We start from the raw sequence: 15,981 nt of genomic DNA on the forward strand, positions 1-15,981 counted from the left end.
TTGGCAATTGAATAGAAAAACCATGATCACGATCCATCCCAATATTATTAAAACTATTTAATTATCTTTTCCCATTATGATTTGCATAATAACAATGCAAATAAAGACACGCTGAAATCATTAAGCCTCACACTCGGCTAAGTTATTAATGAAGCTCAAAATTACCATCCAGCCTCACAAATCAAAGATCGGATGTAAGTTTAAATGAACCCATCTCTCTAATTATGATTCCGTGATCACTGATTCGCTGCGTCCTCCCCTCTTGTACCTGGAGCTTGTTTAAAAGTGCAAATATATTTGCTGTCACTAATGATTTCTGCACCTTAATTTTGAGTTTAGAGTTCCACATTCATCACGTTAAGTACCATCCCTGTACTGCAGGCTACTTTTCTGACAAATGCACCTTCGGGGTGCAGAAATTATACCGCCGCCTCAGTGCCAGTGACATGAATTTAATCCTCGGTTCAGCCACAGTTGACGTGAACAAGGCTGAGCTCGGGGAAGCACAGTAGATTAGAGATGACCAGCATCCCTGATCTGCTCAGACTCATAAAAACCACAGCGTCACGTACAACAAACACAAATATATTCAGTCCGACTTTCCTCCAGTCATATCGACAGAGTCTGTATTCTCAGTCATGGCGAGCCGGGGTCGAGGTCTTGTTGTCCTGAGCTGAGCACAATCAATGCGGTGTGATTTGTTTATTATTGAAATGAAGGGTAATGGCATCATGAGAGCAGTGGTGACGGCGGTGATTGTGGTAGTGGGTGTAGAAGCGGAGCTTCATCTCACCATAAAATGAATGTTGGAGGTATAGCTGCAGCACTCTACACTGTGGCACTCACATTGATTGTGAATAATTTAAAGGTTCGTGTGCAGGCATAGACGTGTGTGCGTTCAGGTCTGCAGCTCATATATAAATATATATATATATATTTTCCCTCTTACATTTTTCTGTTTTCATTTCATTCCTTTCACTCTGTCATTCACTCTCTCATCTTCCCCCCAATTCCATCCTGTGCAGTTATCCATGCTCTTGATTATTGGGTTACTGTGTTACAGCTCAACCTGAATGAACACGTCAATAGACACACATTGTGTGTTAAACCAAGTTAACCTCTGAAACTAAAGGCTTGGATTTCTCTCTCTCTCCTCTGAGTGAGCAATGAGATTACACGTACTGTTCTTTATCTTAATCTCTTTCATTGACCGTCAATTCATTCTGTCCTAATCTCATCTCCAGGCTCTCCGCTGTGACCGTGGCAGCCTTGTGTGGTTTTTTTTTTGTTTTGTTATTTGTTCATGCTGCATGGGCGTTACTGTAGCCTGTGTGTGTGAGTTCAAAAGAGTCAAATTTCATCTGAAACCAGTTTGTCCTGTTGCATTTAGACTCTGCTGTAATAGCAGCAAACCACTGCTAGATAACTATAATCAACAAAGGACTAATTATCTAGGGAATATTAAATGAAGTAGTGTTTATTCTTTCAAATGTCGCTGCGGTGATCAAACTCTGGATGTGTGCAATGTCATGGACTTTGCGCAATTTACAAAAACAAAAAACAAAAAACCTACTGGACATTGACTTTGACGTTGTATCAGACTCAGGCTTATTATAGTTTCCTCTCTTTTAAAAAAGAGAAGTTAAGCCATGACCCATAAGAATGAATGTGATTTCCTGCTGCAATACTTCTTAAAATGTATTTATTTACCAGTGACCTTGAAATCTCTTAAGCCTGAGGACAATGATATGTATTATATCTGAATGTTTTTTCCCTCTGGGAAAGATGTGGACTTGTGATTTTTCAGATTGGTTAGTAGGCATTCATGAAGTAAAAATCATGTGTGTGTGTGTGTGTGGACAGTTTTGCTGAAGAGGTCAGAAGGGGTAATAAAAACAGGCTTATCTCGACTCATTAGGCACCGGAGATAAGAGATGCAGCGGGAGACTCTGCAGATTTGCGCTGTTGTATTACCGGGGCCAGACAGGCAAATTCCAAATTACACTAGCAATGGAGCGGGATGACAGGAAATATGATGGGTAGTGTTGGGGTGGAGGTGGAGAGCAGGAGGAGGAGGAGGAGGAGGAGGAGGAGGAGGAGGGTGAGTGATAAATGCAGCAAAAGCCTGTCCTGTAAGGGTGAAGCAGAGGATAGGCCAGCGTGTTAACCTTAATCCCTTCAGGGAGAGGAGTAAACACACAGGAAGAGAGAACACGGGATTGAGTGGAAAATAAAGGGATGTGAGATCTTTGTCTTCCCACTCTCCTTCATCCTCTCAGTGTGTGATCAGCCAGTTGCAGGCATCAGCCGGGAAATCCCTCTGTACTTATCTGAAACCATCCTCCTAATCACAGCCTTCATCGACGGTATCTTGGCTTCCCTTCTCCCTCATATCCTTCCCTCATTCCTCTCTCCTCACCTCCTTCCTCTACCAATGTTATCACTCCCCCCCCCCCCAACTTTACTCTTTTGGAAGCTGTCGTCTCTCCTCCACTTGTTTCTCAATAAATCCTCTTTCGCCGAGTGCCCTCTCATCAGTTCAGCTTTCCTGCCAGTGACTCATATTCACCAAGTTGTTGAGCCGCCTCCTGGAAAAGTTTTTTTTTTTTTTCTGAGACAGAAATGAAGAGAAACGGAGGTAAAACTGAAAAACTTAACAGAGTTTCAGCCGCACATCCGTCCTCCTGCTCATGAGACTCCGCAGGTAATTTTAACTTGTCGGAGTGGCTCTGTGGTCATTTCAGACAGTTGCAGTCAACCATCCAGCCTTATCTCCTCTCCCTCCTTCACTCCCACTCCATCCTCCCACTCGTCTCCGTGTGCCTCGTGGGAGCGCGGTGGCCTATGGTTGACTGGCTGGACGCACACAGGCATGGGTGAGCGATGAAGGGCTCCCATCATATAGGAAGGCATACATGTGAATTTGACTGGCTGCTCCGTGCATTGATCTGTGTGCCGGGAATGGAGTTGACCTTTAAAGCTCACATAGAGTGGTCCTGTTGCACATGTTAGTTATGGAGGTCTACTTACATACATTAACTTGTTTTTGTGGTCAAAAACCTCCTAGTTGCTGTAAACGAGCCGATAGAAATCGGTCTTTTCTGACGCTGTTCCTCAGCCACGATATTTCAGACTCAACTCTCACACCCAGAAGACAGACTGTGTTGTGATTGGCCATTACCCGGAAGTGACATATTCAGCACACCTGCTCTCAGAAGCGCAGCTCCCCCCTCTGGAACGGTGGATGCACTGCTCCTCATTATCAAAACATTGTTTTAACAGTGTTTAAAAATAGCTTCTTCACGACTCCCCGCCTCAGTCCCTTTGACGACCTTTGACCCAGAGTCAGACCCAGAGTCAGAAGACACTGTCGCTCGTGAAACACCTCCACAACGGACGTTATTCTTCTTCTGCGGTTCAATGTACGCAACCGGATGTGCCCGGACTAGTGCCCGGAGCAGGAGGATCTGCTGTTCAGGAGGAATGCTGTTTACGTAACCAGCCCGGGTTTTTTCAGAGATCTAGCTGAAGGCCACATTATACTTCTCCGACTGCGTATGCGTTATCCGTCTGCGTCACCACGGAGACGCCTCGAGCATTTATACTTCTGCGTCGTGGTGACGGACACTCGCTGCAATTTCCCGCCCGATCAGTAGGGGTCGCTGCGCAAGGTTGTTGTGCTTCTGGCTACAGTGAGCAATGGCGTCCGAGAAAGAAAGAGAGAGAAAGACTGTTGTTGTTGAAACAGTGGCCGTTTCTCACTTTTCTGTGTCACGGAACGCAGTTTTAAGATAATTTGAGGCGAGAAATTGGCCATTTATAGTCTAAACATGTGCTGTGTGTGTAAAGATATGACGTATTTATAGTTTGGCAGCGGCGTTGTCGGCAGGGATCAGCTCCGCCTCTGTCAGGACGCCCGGAGCGCACTGAGAGCCGGCACAGAGCAGCTTCGCTCGGCCTGTCCTGAGGACCAATCGCAGCTCTTGCCGTCTCCGTTGTCCCTTGACGGAGTGACGGACACTATTTCGTAATATTTCGTGGTGCACGAAAGACGGAGACGACGCAGAGGCTCTTCGACAGTCTCTGCGTCGAAGCAGAGTCTCTACGTAGCCTACGCAGAGCACTTTACGCAGAAGTATAAATTGGGCTTGAGCCAGAGATTACAATAAAACACAGCGTTCTCAGCAGTGGCTGAACTGTTTGTTTTTTCTAAACTTCAGGGCTTCTTAAACAAGGTAATGACGCAGATACACATTAAAAAACAGCGTTAATTGGAACTTCCGGTCTAGGTCCGCTTTAACAGAGCTTTGAATGTGGGCCATCTTATTCACCGTAAAGCAAAATTCAACACCTGGGCTTGAGAACTGTGAACTGAAACACACGTGGTGGTGTTTTTATGTGTGCGCGTGTTTTGCGTCTTATGAAGAAAAAAAAAAAACATGCACACAGACATCTTTTGTGCGTGCCTGTGAAAGGGAAGGCTGTAGGGCAGAGGTCAAGCTGCACACAAGCATGTTTGTGTAAATATGTCAAACTGAGTGACGAGTGCACAGCACAGGATAGGGCAGCCACCTCCAAATACAATGTTTTGTTGGTGTGTGTGTGTGCATGTGGGTGTGTGTACTTTGTGCTTGCATGGGTGTGTGTGGCATGGGTGTTTTCTCCATGCTGTATGTGGATAAATACCTCTCTGGTGGTTTGTCCTTGGCTACAAGCTGCAGGGACTTAAACAGGCCGAGCAGACGCTGTGTTCGCATTGACGGACACAATCCTTCTCTCTCTTACTCTCTCTGTCTGTCTGTCTGGGATATTTCATTAACACAAGACATGGCTGCTATCCAGAGTCGACACGGAGGCCATGTTCTCAAGTCATTCACACACAAGTGGCACACATCAAATCCTCTCCACTGGCCTCAATTTCCTGCCCCTCTGTTCTTCTCTATCAGAAGTTATCTATGAAGAAAGAGCAGCTTTACCTGAACCTGCTGAGTGAAAATGGCACTGGTTTGATAATGGATGCCTGTGAGATAAGGGGGTGGGGGTGGAGGGGGGGTGGGGGGTGGACTCTGTGGTGTGTTAAAACAACCCCGAGACCAAAAATGGAGGAGGAGGATGGTGTGATGGTAAACAGACATGGCAGAGGAATGAGGAAGCAGCAACACAAGACACTGAGACGACGAGGCAGGTATCGGGTTTAGAACGAAACGGCGTATGGATTTGGTGCTAAAGTGGCACAGCGCCTCCATGTGGCAACTGCGTCGCATTACACGCCACGCAGTTGATTTTTGTGTGTGGTTTTAATGTGACGTGTTTAATGCCAAATTTCACTTTCAGCCGCTGGAAATCTAATAAAGACTTGAATGCCAGGGAGTAAATCACATCACATCCAATGTGAAGGCTTGTGTATTGTATGAGATTTAATGAAGGCTCCCTGGCCTTTTATTTCTCTCTGTTTCTATGTAAATCACCTTCGTGAATATGGGAAATGAATAAAACTCCCACTGCTGAACCATTATGACTTAGAGTAAAATGTTCTATTATTTCCTTCCTGACGACCCTCAGAAAAATCTGACTAATTATTATTTATTGTTGTTTTTGAACTCCTCACTTGAACCTGAAGCCCCCGGTTGGACACGAATAGTCACTTCTCATTTCCTGCAGCTCAGCTTGACTTTCCTCAGCGGAGCTGCTTTTTTCTCATCTCTTTCATTAGAGATGTTTTTGAAGCCGTTTGGCTGCAAATCCCATAGATTTAATTATTGTTGTTGATTATGATTAAAACAGACATCGGCTCATTCTTCAAAGCTGCAGTAGGGAGCTTGCTTAACAAAAAAATAGTCGATTGATGAATTTTATCAGCAGGTTATTAAAATCCTGAAGTTTTTCGGATCGTGTTTCTTTCTTTATCTTAAGCTGATTTCATACAGACAGATGGCACAAGGCGACCTCTCCATCACTGAAACTCTGCTGATGTTGATCTGCTGATCTGTGTTTTCGCGTTTATTGCCTGATTCTCTTTTCGGCTCTTTCCCGTTGTTAAGGTTTTAATGTGTGTAGGTAGTTGTTGTTGTTGGTGCTGGAGAAGCCATCTGTCCACTGTTTAGCACATGCACTCTCTATGACCTGCTATGAGAAGTCTTGTGCGATGGCCAGATTTTGCAGAGGCTGTAAAGAGAGAACTGAGGTGTTGCTCTCACCTTCAGGTCACTTGATTTGCTTTATGCTGAGAGGTTATTATGGAACTAGTGGTTAAATGCACCAAAATCCCACATCAACAACACTGCTGCTGCTACAATTAATCAATAAAAAACAATACAGCCTTTAATTCAAAATGAATTCTGTTCCTTGGTGTTTTAGTAGAGCTTATCTTATTTAACAATAATAAAGTAAACCCCTTAAAGTCATCAAATGCACTACAGAATAAGAGTTTGAGTCGTATCCTTTAGAATAAAATAATAAAACACATTTATTGTGTTGCTGTGGTAATTTGTGTCCCTACACAAGCTTAAAACTACTTAAGATGCAATGAGGACACCACATGTTGGTTTTGCTCCCAAGATAAGATGAATATAAGTTTTTGCACAAAGGAAAAAAACAAAAAAAACAATGGAAAAGTTATTTGTACCCAACAGAATATATTCCAGTAACATAATTAAGTTCTGCTCATTAAAAGATTTTCTTTTTTTCTGTGTTTTTGTCTTTCAGTTTCTGTAATTCAATCATTAACAATACAGCCAATAAATGAATAAATGATGCTTTTTTTTTTTTTAAGTCGATTGTGTCCATGACACAGAGAAACCTGCGAATTCAGGTTTTTATACATGAGCAAAATGACAAAAAGAGAGAAAGAGCCACAGCTTGTGTGAGGTCAGCAGTAAGACATGAGTATTAATGAGCGCTAAAGAAAAGAATGGGACGTATTTTAGTTATTCAAAGTAGTCTATTGTTAGAGGAAAAGTCTAATTAGGGGACTAACAACATTCAGTCATGACTCTTCCAATTACAAGGACCAGGGTTTGTTCTCATCAAATGAGCTTCAGATCCTCTCTGCCCTCGTCCACCCCCTCATTAGCATAATCCCCTGGGAATATGGAGGGGGGGGGGGGGCTAATGAGCTGGGTTGCACCTTTAGTAAACACATGGTGTGTGTGTGTGTGCGTGTGTGTGTGTGTGTGTGTGTGTGTGAGAGAGAGAGTAGAGAGACTGCTGGTTGGTGTTCATTGTGGTTATGGTTCATTAGTGGATCCTCTGCATGATTCCTCTGGTTCATCCTAATCAGCCGTGCGACGCCACACGCTAATCAATATACTTCCTGGACACACACACACACACGCACACACACACACACACACACACACACACACACACACACACACACACACTTATTCCTCGTGCTGATCGTTCTTCATTATACACCAAGGCCACACTTAATCATAAGACTTACAGTACAGTGGTTCCCAACATTAGGGGCGGGGCTCCTTCCTTCTAAGCGAAGTACAAATAAACAAGTGTTCAGAGGACCATTATCAAATGAGGAGGATGAGAAAAGATAATTGAATCCTTTTTTTTTCCCGCCTTTCATTAAGTTTCCAGCACAGATGTATTTGTCCTCCTTTAAGAAACACTGCAGTGACAGAAGTTTCGGACGCAGGCTTCATTTCCTTTGCCGTTTCCTAAGTTTTTACCGAAACACTGGTCAGTCGTCTTCATCGTCCTTCATTAAAGAATAATCAGTGAAGATCGATGTCACTCTGTGATCTGGTTACGGGTTCTGAGCGGTTGCCAGGCAATCGTTGAAGGCTCCAGGAAGTTCTCGCTGTTGGTTTCTTTGCTAAGCGTTACAGATGGGGATACGGTAGACATTTGTCCGCCATACTGTATGTCCTCACTTTCCATTAGATATTCAAATTGTCAAACTAGTCCTTTAATTATTGCCTCATAATGTTAAAGGTGCCACATGTAAGAATGTGGCCAAAAACGGTTACTACATTCAAATTCAAAATACGGAGGTCTTTTAGGTTTCGTTTTCAGACGTAACTGGCAACCCGTGGTTGCTCGGCAGCTGAGAGAGCAATGATTGGTAGACGGCGGTAGGTGGCGCCACATGCCAAAACATGATTTCAAAACATAAACATGATTTGCAGTCTGCAAAATATATTTTGGCTGCACTGTTGTTGTTGTTAAATGATCTGAATTACAGCTTCATTGACATTTTATTTTGCGGCAAAAAGAACCACATGTTTAACTTTAAATGAACAAAGATAATTATGACTCTGAATTCATGTCCACCTGTGTGATCGCTCATCTAACAGACACACTCTCTCTTCTTCTTCTTCTTCTTCTTCTTCTTCTTCTTCCTCAGACACTCGTCTTCCAGAGAAGGGCGCGACCACAGGCAGCATCATCGGAGCCATCATTGGAGTCATCCTGCTGTTGGCCATCATTGGAACGGCCATCGCCATGTACAAGAAACATCGCAAAAACAAACTCAGCGGAGAGTGAGTCGTGGTTTTTCTTCTTTGGTGGTTCTGTCTGTTGGTCCTGTGATAAACCGGCAATATGAGAGGGAATGGTACTTTTTATATAACTATCCTCATTTTCATTTGAATAACATCTTTACATTAATACTGTGTGATGCTGTGCTGTGAGAAACAAAGATGTGTGTAGGTCAGGACTATATTTAATCTAAAATGGTATTTTGACACACATTTTGGCTATTTAATTAGTTTTTGATTATATTAAAGACGAGAGCAGTTTGAATCCAGAGGGTCGCTGTTTCAGAGGCTTAAGCTTCAGTGATCGATTATGTGATCGATGTCACAGCAATGAGGCTGCACAATTAAACCATCATTACTGAGAAAATAACAAGAAATCTAAAGAGAACTGCTTGTGTGACGCGTGATAAACCATGTCTGCTGTCATACCGTTAATAATAACCCTGAGATTTTCAAATCTTGACGCCTGCAGTTTGCAGAGCCTCAATGAAAGGAACATTTAGAAGTGGATCCAGTTTTTTTTGGGGGGGGAAGTGAGGAATGAGCAGGAAGACGAGAAATGAAGAAGAAAGAATGGTAGAGAGACCAGGAAGGTCAGAGTCGAACAAGGTTCACTGAGAGCAACATGTGAGGAAATAAGAAATAATAACATGTCAGTGTGATGGATGAAGATGAGAAGGTTTCAGATTCAAACAGAGGGACAGAAGCAGAGGATGGAGAGTCAGGAGGATCCAGCCTTTATTCCAGCTCCACCACATGCTTTGTTTTTATTCTGTGTATAAATCCCAGTGCAGTGATTAGAATAAAATACAAACAATTTCACTAAAAGCTTATGTTATAAGGTCAGATTTATAAAGCTTTACAAATGAGGACGTCAACGACCTCTTGCAACTCCGTGTCAAATATTCTAGATCGGTCACTGCTCCCACTGTCCTTGATGAGAAGTGCTATGGACGGATGGGTAGACGTATAAATAAATGAAAGGAATTGACAGGAAGTGTTGGTTAGACATGGAGCGTATGAAAACATCCTGTCACAAATATTCTGAACAGAGCACGTAATTGTGATTCATGATGTTGTCGCTCTGATTGTAAACATCTGGACAACGATATAATGTTTTCCAAATCACTTTTAACTCATTTTAACGAGGAAAAAACATGCATTTTAATGTGAAAAATAAGACTCTTAAAAAAGATTATTCTAAATCATGAGGTCTTGGAACGACTGGGAAGATGCAGGCTCCCCCTTGTGGCATCTATACATATATGTCACATCTACAAATATTCTCATAATAGACATTCTCTTTTTATTCCCTTTGTCCTGAGTGCTTTCTATACTCACTGTGTAACACGTGTGCAGTGACTCAGCAAACATGAACGCTGTGTTTCATCTGTTCTTGTTTTTCAGGGGTCCACCCAAGTACAAGCCTCCTCCCCCTAAGAAGACCAACAACATCAATAATGGGGTGAGTCACCGTCCACGAATCCCTGCACTTTAATATAGGGCTGGACCATTATGGCAAAAATAATAATCAGGATTATATTTTTGATTGATATTGAAGTCACGATTAATATACACGATTATTCATTGATTTTAGTATTTATTAAACCACCAAAACTCAACTTATACATATATATATATATAGATATATATATATATCTATATATTATATATAACTTAAAAGAACAGCCAGAAATAAATGAATAACATAATAATAATAATACTAGTAAATAAAAATAATGATGGCAATAAAAACTCTAAATACATATACTTCTACATCTACTTGCACTGCTGCACAACTTGCAAAAATTTACAAGATGCAAAAAACACTAATAACACAAAATCAAAACAAAAATACTCTTTTTTTTTTTTTCCCCCAAAAAACAACAGTGCTATACTCCCTCAGGCTCTCCGGCGACGGAGAGGGGTCTCTGTAACTTACGTAGAGCACTTTACGTAGGAGTATACATTGGGCTTAACGCTAGTCCAAAGTCTTAAAGGGACAATGTGTAGTATTTCTGGGTTTATATAACCCAAAATCCACTTTTTTATACATATTATGTGCTCCTGCATTGTCTAGTCGCTGTATAATAGTTTTTGTTTTATTTTCGTAGTGTTTCAAAAAGTCATGTAAAATAACATGGTCGCGGGCCGCGGTTGCATAGCCACTGTTAGCAGAGAGACGCCATGTTTCTACCGGAGCCTGTAAGGACAAACGCGAGAGAACAAATCAAGCGTCTCTTTACTTGTAGCTGAAGTCCCGCCTCCACTCTCTCCGCTTCGTCTGCTACGGCCGCGGTAGCTCCGCCCTCTCCCTCGCCTCACGAACCTCATCTGCTGACACGGAGAAAGACGACGAGGACGACATTTGACCAGCTGAGGACACCGTAGCGCTCAGGGAAGGGAGGGGGTGAGCAGAGGAGCAGTTCTTTGTTGTAAATTTCAGCCTTTTCTCTAGATAAACTACATACTTCACCTTTAACATGCGTCTTGAATCCTGGGTAACTTAAGTTGGTCGTGTCGCGACATTGCGAGAAACTTTGCAAACAATTTCCTTTTGCGCGACGTGCGTCAAATTGAAGCTGTTTCCAGGGTAACTGATATTGTCCTACGTTCCTTCTCAACCAACGGCTGCCTTTCTGCCATGTTTTCAAACGTTCGCTCCTCATATTTATTGATCCACGCGTCACACGCTCGCTGCAGCTGCACGTAACACGGGTGCATTCAAGGTGTTTTTCTAGCATAGGAATTTACATTAATCGTTTTTTCTTCGATTGTAATGTTTTTGTGATCGTGAGAAGACAAAATCGAAATCACAATTAAAATTCGATTAATTATCCAGCCCTACTTTAATGTCATTCCTGACTCATGTATATGAACTGTGTGTATATATGTGTGTGTGTCCTCAGCAGGGAACTCTACCTTATGCTGCAGCCAACGACAACACCAGAGCTCTGCCTTTGCCGAACACTGCTGAGTCCTCTGAACAAGACCACATGTTGAACACAGAGGTGATGCATTTAAAAACAAACTTAAGATGGTGTTTTATGTGTTTTACTGTTTTAGTCCACTTATAATACAGTTGCACTGATTTTTGCAAACAGTTATCCATTCAACTTTTAGAATCTGACACTTAAAGGTGCATTATGTAATAAATCTAAATCAACTGGCCATAAAATCCTCCTAATATGTCACAGAGACTCAGGAATAATGTTCATATAACAAACTGAACTCACCAACAACAACAGTACAGACAAAATATTTGCATTAAAAAAATATTTTGCAGACTGCAAATCATGTTTATGTTTTGAAATCATGTTTTGTCATGTGGCGCCACCTACAGCCGTCTACCAGTCATTGCAGTCAGTAGAGTCTCAGCTGCCGAGCAACCACGGGTTGCCAGTTACGCCAGAAAACGAAACCTAAAAGACCTCTGTATTTTGAATTTGAATGTAGTAACCGTTTTTGGCCACATTCTTACATATGGCACCTTTAACTATTTATCTATTACATGTAAGTTCATTACAGTTTTATTACGACCTAGTTTTGTGTTTTGTTGCTTCAATAATCTCACGGTTTATTCAATAATCAAAACCTTTAAACCTGATTTATTCTTTAGGTCCTGTTTGTTTTCTTGTGTCCTTGGTAAAACTGCAGATGTTTTCTTTCTAACAGGAACAAGAACAGCTCAGAATAAAGTAACACTGAATAAGTTCAGCTTCAGTCTCGTCATCAGTGGACTTTCTCGCTCTGATTGTTTTCAGACTTCATTTTTTCTTCTCCGTATTTGGCAGAGATTCTGAAGTCTGAAAAAAGTCGTGATTGGATTTTCATCAAACTTTGGTGAATGGTGTGTCTCACTGTGTCGTCGTTGCACTGTTACAAACACCCTGATTAGCCCGAGGAGCAACAATCAACATCACTTTACCAGAGCCAGAACATTTCAGAGAATGATGCTGATTGCCTCTTGGATATTGGCTCTTTTTTTTCTCTCTCTCTCTCTCAAAATGATGCCCGCCAAGCCAAGATTGGAAATGGCAGAATTAATTACACACAGATTTAAATTCTAAACAGTAAGTTTACTTAGTTTTACTTTAGCAGTTTATTTGCTGAAATTGAAAATGCTGCCCCGTTTAATCCCTTTAGAATAAATATTGTTATTGTTAGAATATAAGACTTGTACATGCGCTTTTGGGAAGGGCTTCACGGAGCCGCCATCTTGTGCCACCGTGTAACACAGTAGCACAAACAGACGTGCGTTTTGAAGCAGAATGAAACAAACCCACATAAAAGATGATTCATGGAGGAGGAGGAGGAGGAGGAGGTTACAGAAAGATGGTGGAGGAGTGGAAAGTGCTTTTACATCCTTTCTGGTATGTGAAGGCCACCATAGTTCATCCGTGTGTTTGGGAAAGGGAGGAGAAAAATCTGCAGTCTCATCATTCATTGTCATTCAATGTTAAACACCGGACCTTTTTAAATGAGCTCTGCTCCAAACAAGGAGACTTTTTTCTTTTTTTTTCTGCTTGACCTACATTTGACCTTTCATCGTACACCAGTGATGTCATGTCCTGACCCTTTTCTTCTTCTTCTTCTTCTTTGTTGTTGTTGTTGTTGTTTCAGCGCCATGATGTCTACCATGAGGATGGTGACGATGAGGACGAGGAGAGGGAGCATTATTACTCTGCCGCCCCCTCTGGCTGGGACGACCCTCGGGACAGCGAGGTCCTGCCTCCGTACGTGCCCGCGAACCGCGACGTCCAGGACCGAGATCACAGAGGCCTCAACATCGACCGCGGGGACAGCTTCGTGTCCCCCGCCATGTTTGTGTGAGGAGGAGGAGGTGTGAGGAGGAGGAGGTGTGAGGAGGAGGAGGTGTGAGGAGACACAGAGGATACTGACCTGTGTAAATATGAATGAATGAATGAATGAATGAGTGAGTGAGTGAGTGAGTGAGTGAGTGAGTGCTCATTTCTCAGAGACAACATTTGAATGTGGACGTTTGATACTTACTATAGGTATGAACTGCAGATTGGGGATTTCTGTTTTTGTATTTTTGTTTCCGTAAATATTTATCCGTGATGGAGTTATGAGCAGATTGAAAGCGCGTCGGTTTCCTTTCGTGACATTGACCGTTTTTAAAATCCTGATCAGATTGAGCCAGCAAGATACAAAGTGTCACTGTAAGCACATATTTTTTTCTTAAACTGGGAATATATCAGAGACAAAACAGTTTGTTAAAAACCTTACTTAAATGTTTTAGCATGTTATTCTTTCGGCGAAGGGCAATAAAACCGGTGTCGGCGTGAGCGAACGTTAAACTGCGCTGCATTATTAAACGCGCGGCTGTCGCACGCATTATGGGTCGGTTTGCAAAAGCACAATGTTGTTGACGTTACCTCTTTGTAGCCGTCTGCTCGTGTCGAGGGCGTGAAGCGAGACGCAGAGCAGACGCATGTGGAGAAGCTTTTAAAGCTTTTAGCTCGGGCACATCGAGGCATCAAGCGAGGACGAGGCGAGGCCTGACGACAACAAAGCTGTAAAACTGCAGTGAATGGGAGTTAACTGCTGGGTCAAAGCTGTATTTATGTGTTAATGTTTGTATTTTATTAGACTTTTTTTGTGATTTCTGCATCTGGCCAGCACAGCAACAAACAACAACAATAAGATCGTTATGGATTTATTCAACGTGGCCTCTCAGCTGTAACGTCCCTCTCTGTTTTTTTTACTTGCATCCATCCTTAAAACCCTCCCTCAAACACTGAGTCGGGTTGTCTGTTACTTCAAAAATACTTTTATTATTCACTGTGTTGATACGGATCAGAATAAAACTGGATTAAGCCGGTAAAACCTGTAGTAATAATTCATCTCAGGATTAGATCTGTCTTCCTGGAGCTGATGTCACTCAGTCACTGTCAGTGTTCTGATGTGTCCGTCATGAACAGGTCAGTGATGCTTCATCACCTTCCAGATGTCTGCATGTGTGTCAGTGCCAAGCAGGTGTGTGTCTGTTTTTCTCTTATAACGAATGATTTTGAGGTTTTTGAGTTTGTTCATTATTATCATGATTGATTTTAGCATTCAGAGTGATCGTGACAGTTTGTCGATTCAATAAACGTTTTTAACCGTGATCCTTAGTAGAGTTAATTCATTTGTAGAGTTTTTTGTCGTGTCACTGTAAACGCTGACGTGTTTCACCTCTGTTGTAACTCCATGGTTTCACCACACGGTCGCAGTGTGGACTGAGAATACAGCAGCACTCTCATCATCTGATGACTAGTGCAGAAAACAGTACTGAATAATCTATTTAAATGATTTGGTTATTGTTGGATATTGTCAATTGTTGTTGTTTTTTTTTGTTATCAGAAAATGACAGATGAGGACAGAGTAACTGCAGACCCCTGCATCTGCACTGCCTACATATGTCCAGGTGGGGGCTCCACATTTGGAAGGCTGAAACAGCTGGAGGCTGATTCAGAGGCGGCAGTTCTCTTGCTTCCACTCTGGTTTTTCTTTTTTTACATTTGCCTGAGTCATCTCTTTCTATCTTAAGCCACAACTTCCTCCAATCACAGCCCACGGAGACGTCTAACAAGAGGAAGACCTTTTTTAGATCGCCGTGATTCATTCGCAGCGGCGGCGGTGGTGAGACTGCGCCAAACAGATGCAGGATGTACGGATTACATGCATCACCTCGTTGCACCACTGACTCATATATGTGTGTGTGTATAAATAAACCACTTGTGTCTTGCAGCTTATCCATATTAATTGCTACGTGGCGCAGCAGTGTCCTGACTGAACCTGCTGCAGATTAGCCTGTGTGTGTTACTGCAGATGAGGCCGAGGCCTGAATATCAGCCTAACGTGACTCTGCGTTCTGTTCCCTCTCTATAATCTCATCACCCAGATACACAGTGATTTCTTTTTGAAGGTGTCATTAGTTTATTTCTAACCTACTGTATTTTGTAGCTCTGATTTGTCCAGTATGTAGTCGTAGCTGAATGTGCACGTCATATTTCTTCTATCTCTTCTTTATGGAAGTAACCCTCTGAGTCACCTTCAGCTGCATGCTCACCACTGTTCTTTGTCACTTTGGAGCAGCTCATGTTTAAAGGTGCATTATGTAATAAATCATAAAATCCTCCTAATATGTCACAGAGACTCCGGAATAATGTTCATATAACAAACTGAACTCACCAACAACAACAGTACAGACAAAATATTTGCATTAAAAGATTTTTTTTTGCAGACTGCAAATCATGTTTATGTTTTGAAATCGTGTTTTGGCATATGGCGCCACCTACCGCCGTCTACCAATCATTGCAGTCAGTGGAGTCTCAGCTGCCGAGCAACCACGGGTTGCCAGTTACGTCTGCGCTACAATGGCGGAGAAAAAAAAATTAAACCTAAAAGACCTCAGTATTTTGGATTTGAGTGTAGTACCGGTTTTTGGCCACATTCTTACATATGGCGCCTTTAATGTCGT

General features: G+C 42.3%; 1 protein-coding gene across 1 annotated transcript; it reads left to right on the forward strand.

Moving 5' to 3' along the window:
- Positions 1-4,955: 4,955 nt before the first annotated feature.
- On the forward strand, positions 4,956-13,328 carry LOC310931321 (uncharacterized protein; the record flags this gene model as incomplete). The annotated part of the gene is made up of 5 exons (XM_083894449.1): positions 4,956-5,022; positions 8,363-8,498; positions 9,903-9,960; positions 11,405-11,506; positions 13,119-13,328. 5 exons carry the CDS (start codon positions 4,956-4,958, stop codon positions 13,326-13,328), a joined length of 573 nt encoding a protein of 190 aa, XP_083750575.1.
- Between the last annotated feature and the right edge of the window lie 2,653 nt (positions 13,329-15,981).

This window comes from Microchirus variegatus (assembly GCF_963457635.1).
Source record: "Microchirus variegatus genome assembly, chromosome: 1".
Taxonomy (NCBI): Eukaryota; Metazoa; Chordata; class Actinopteri; order Pleuronectiformes; family Soleidae; genus Microchirus; species Microchirus variegatus.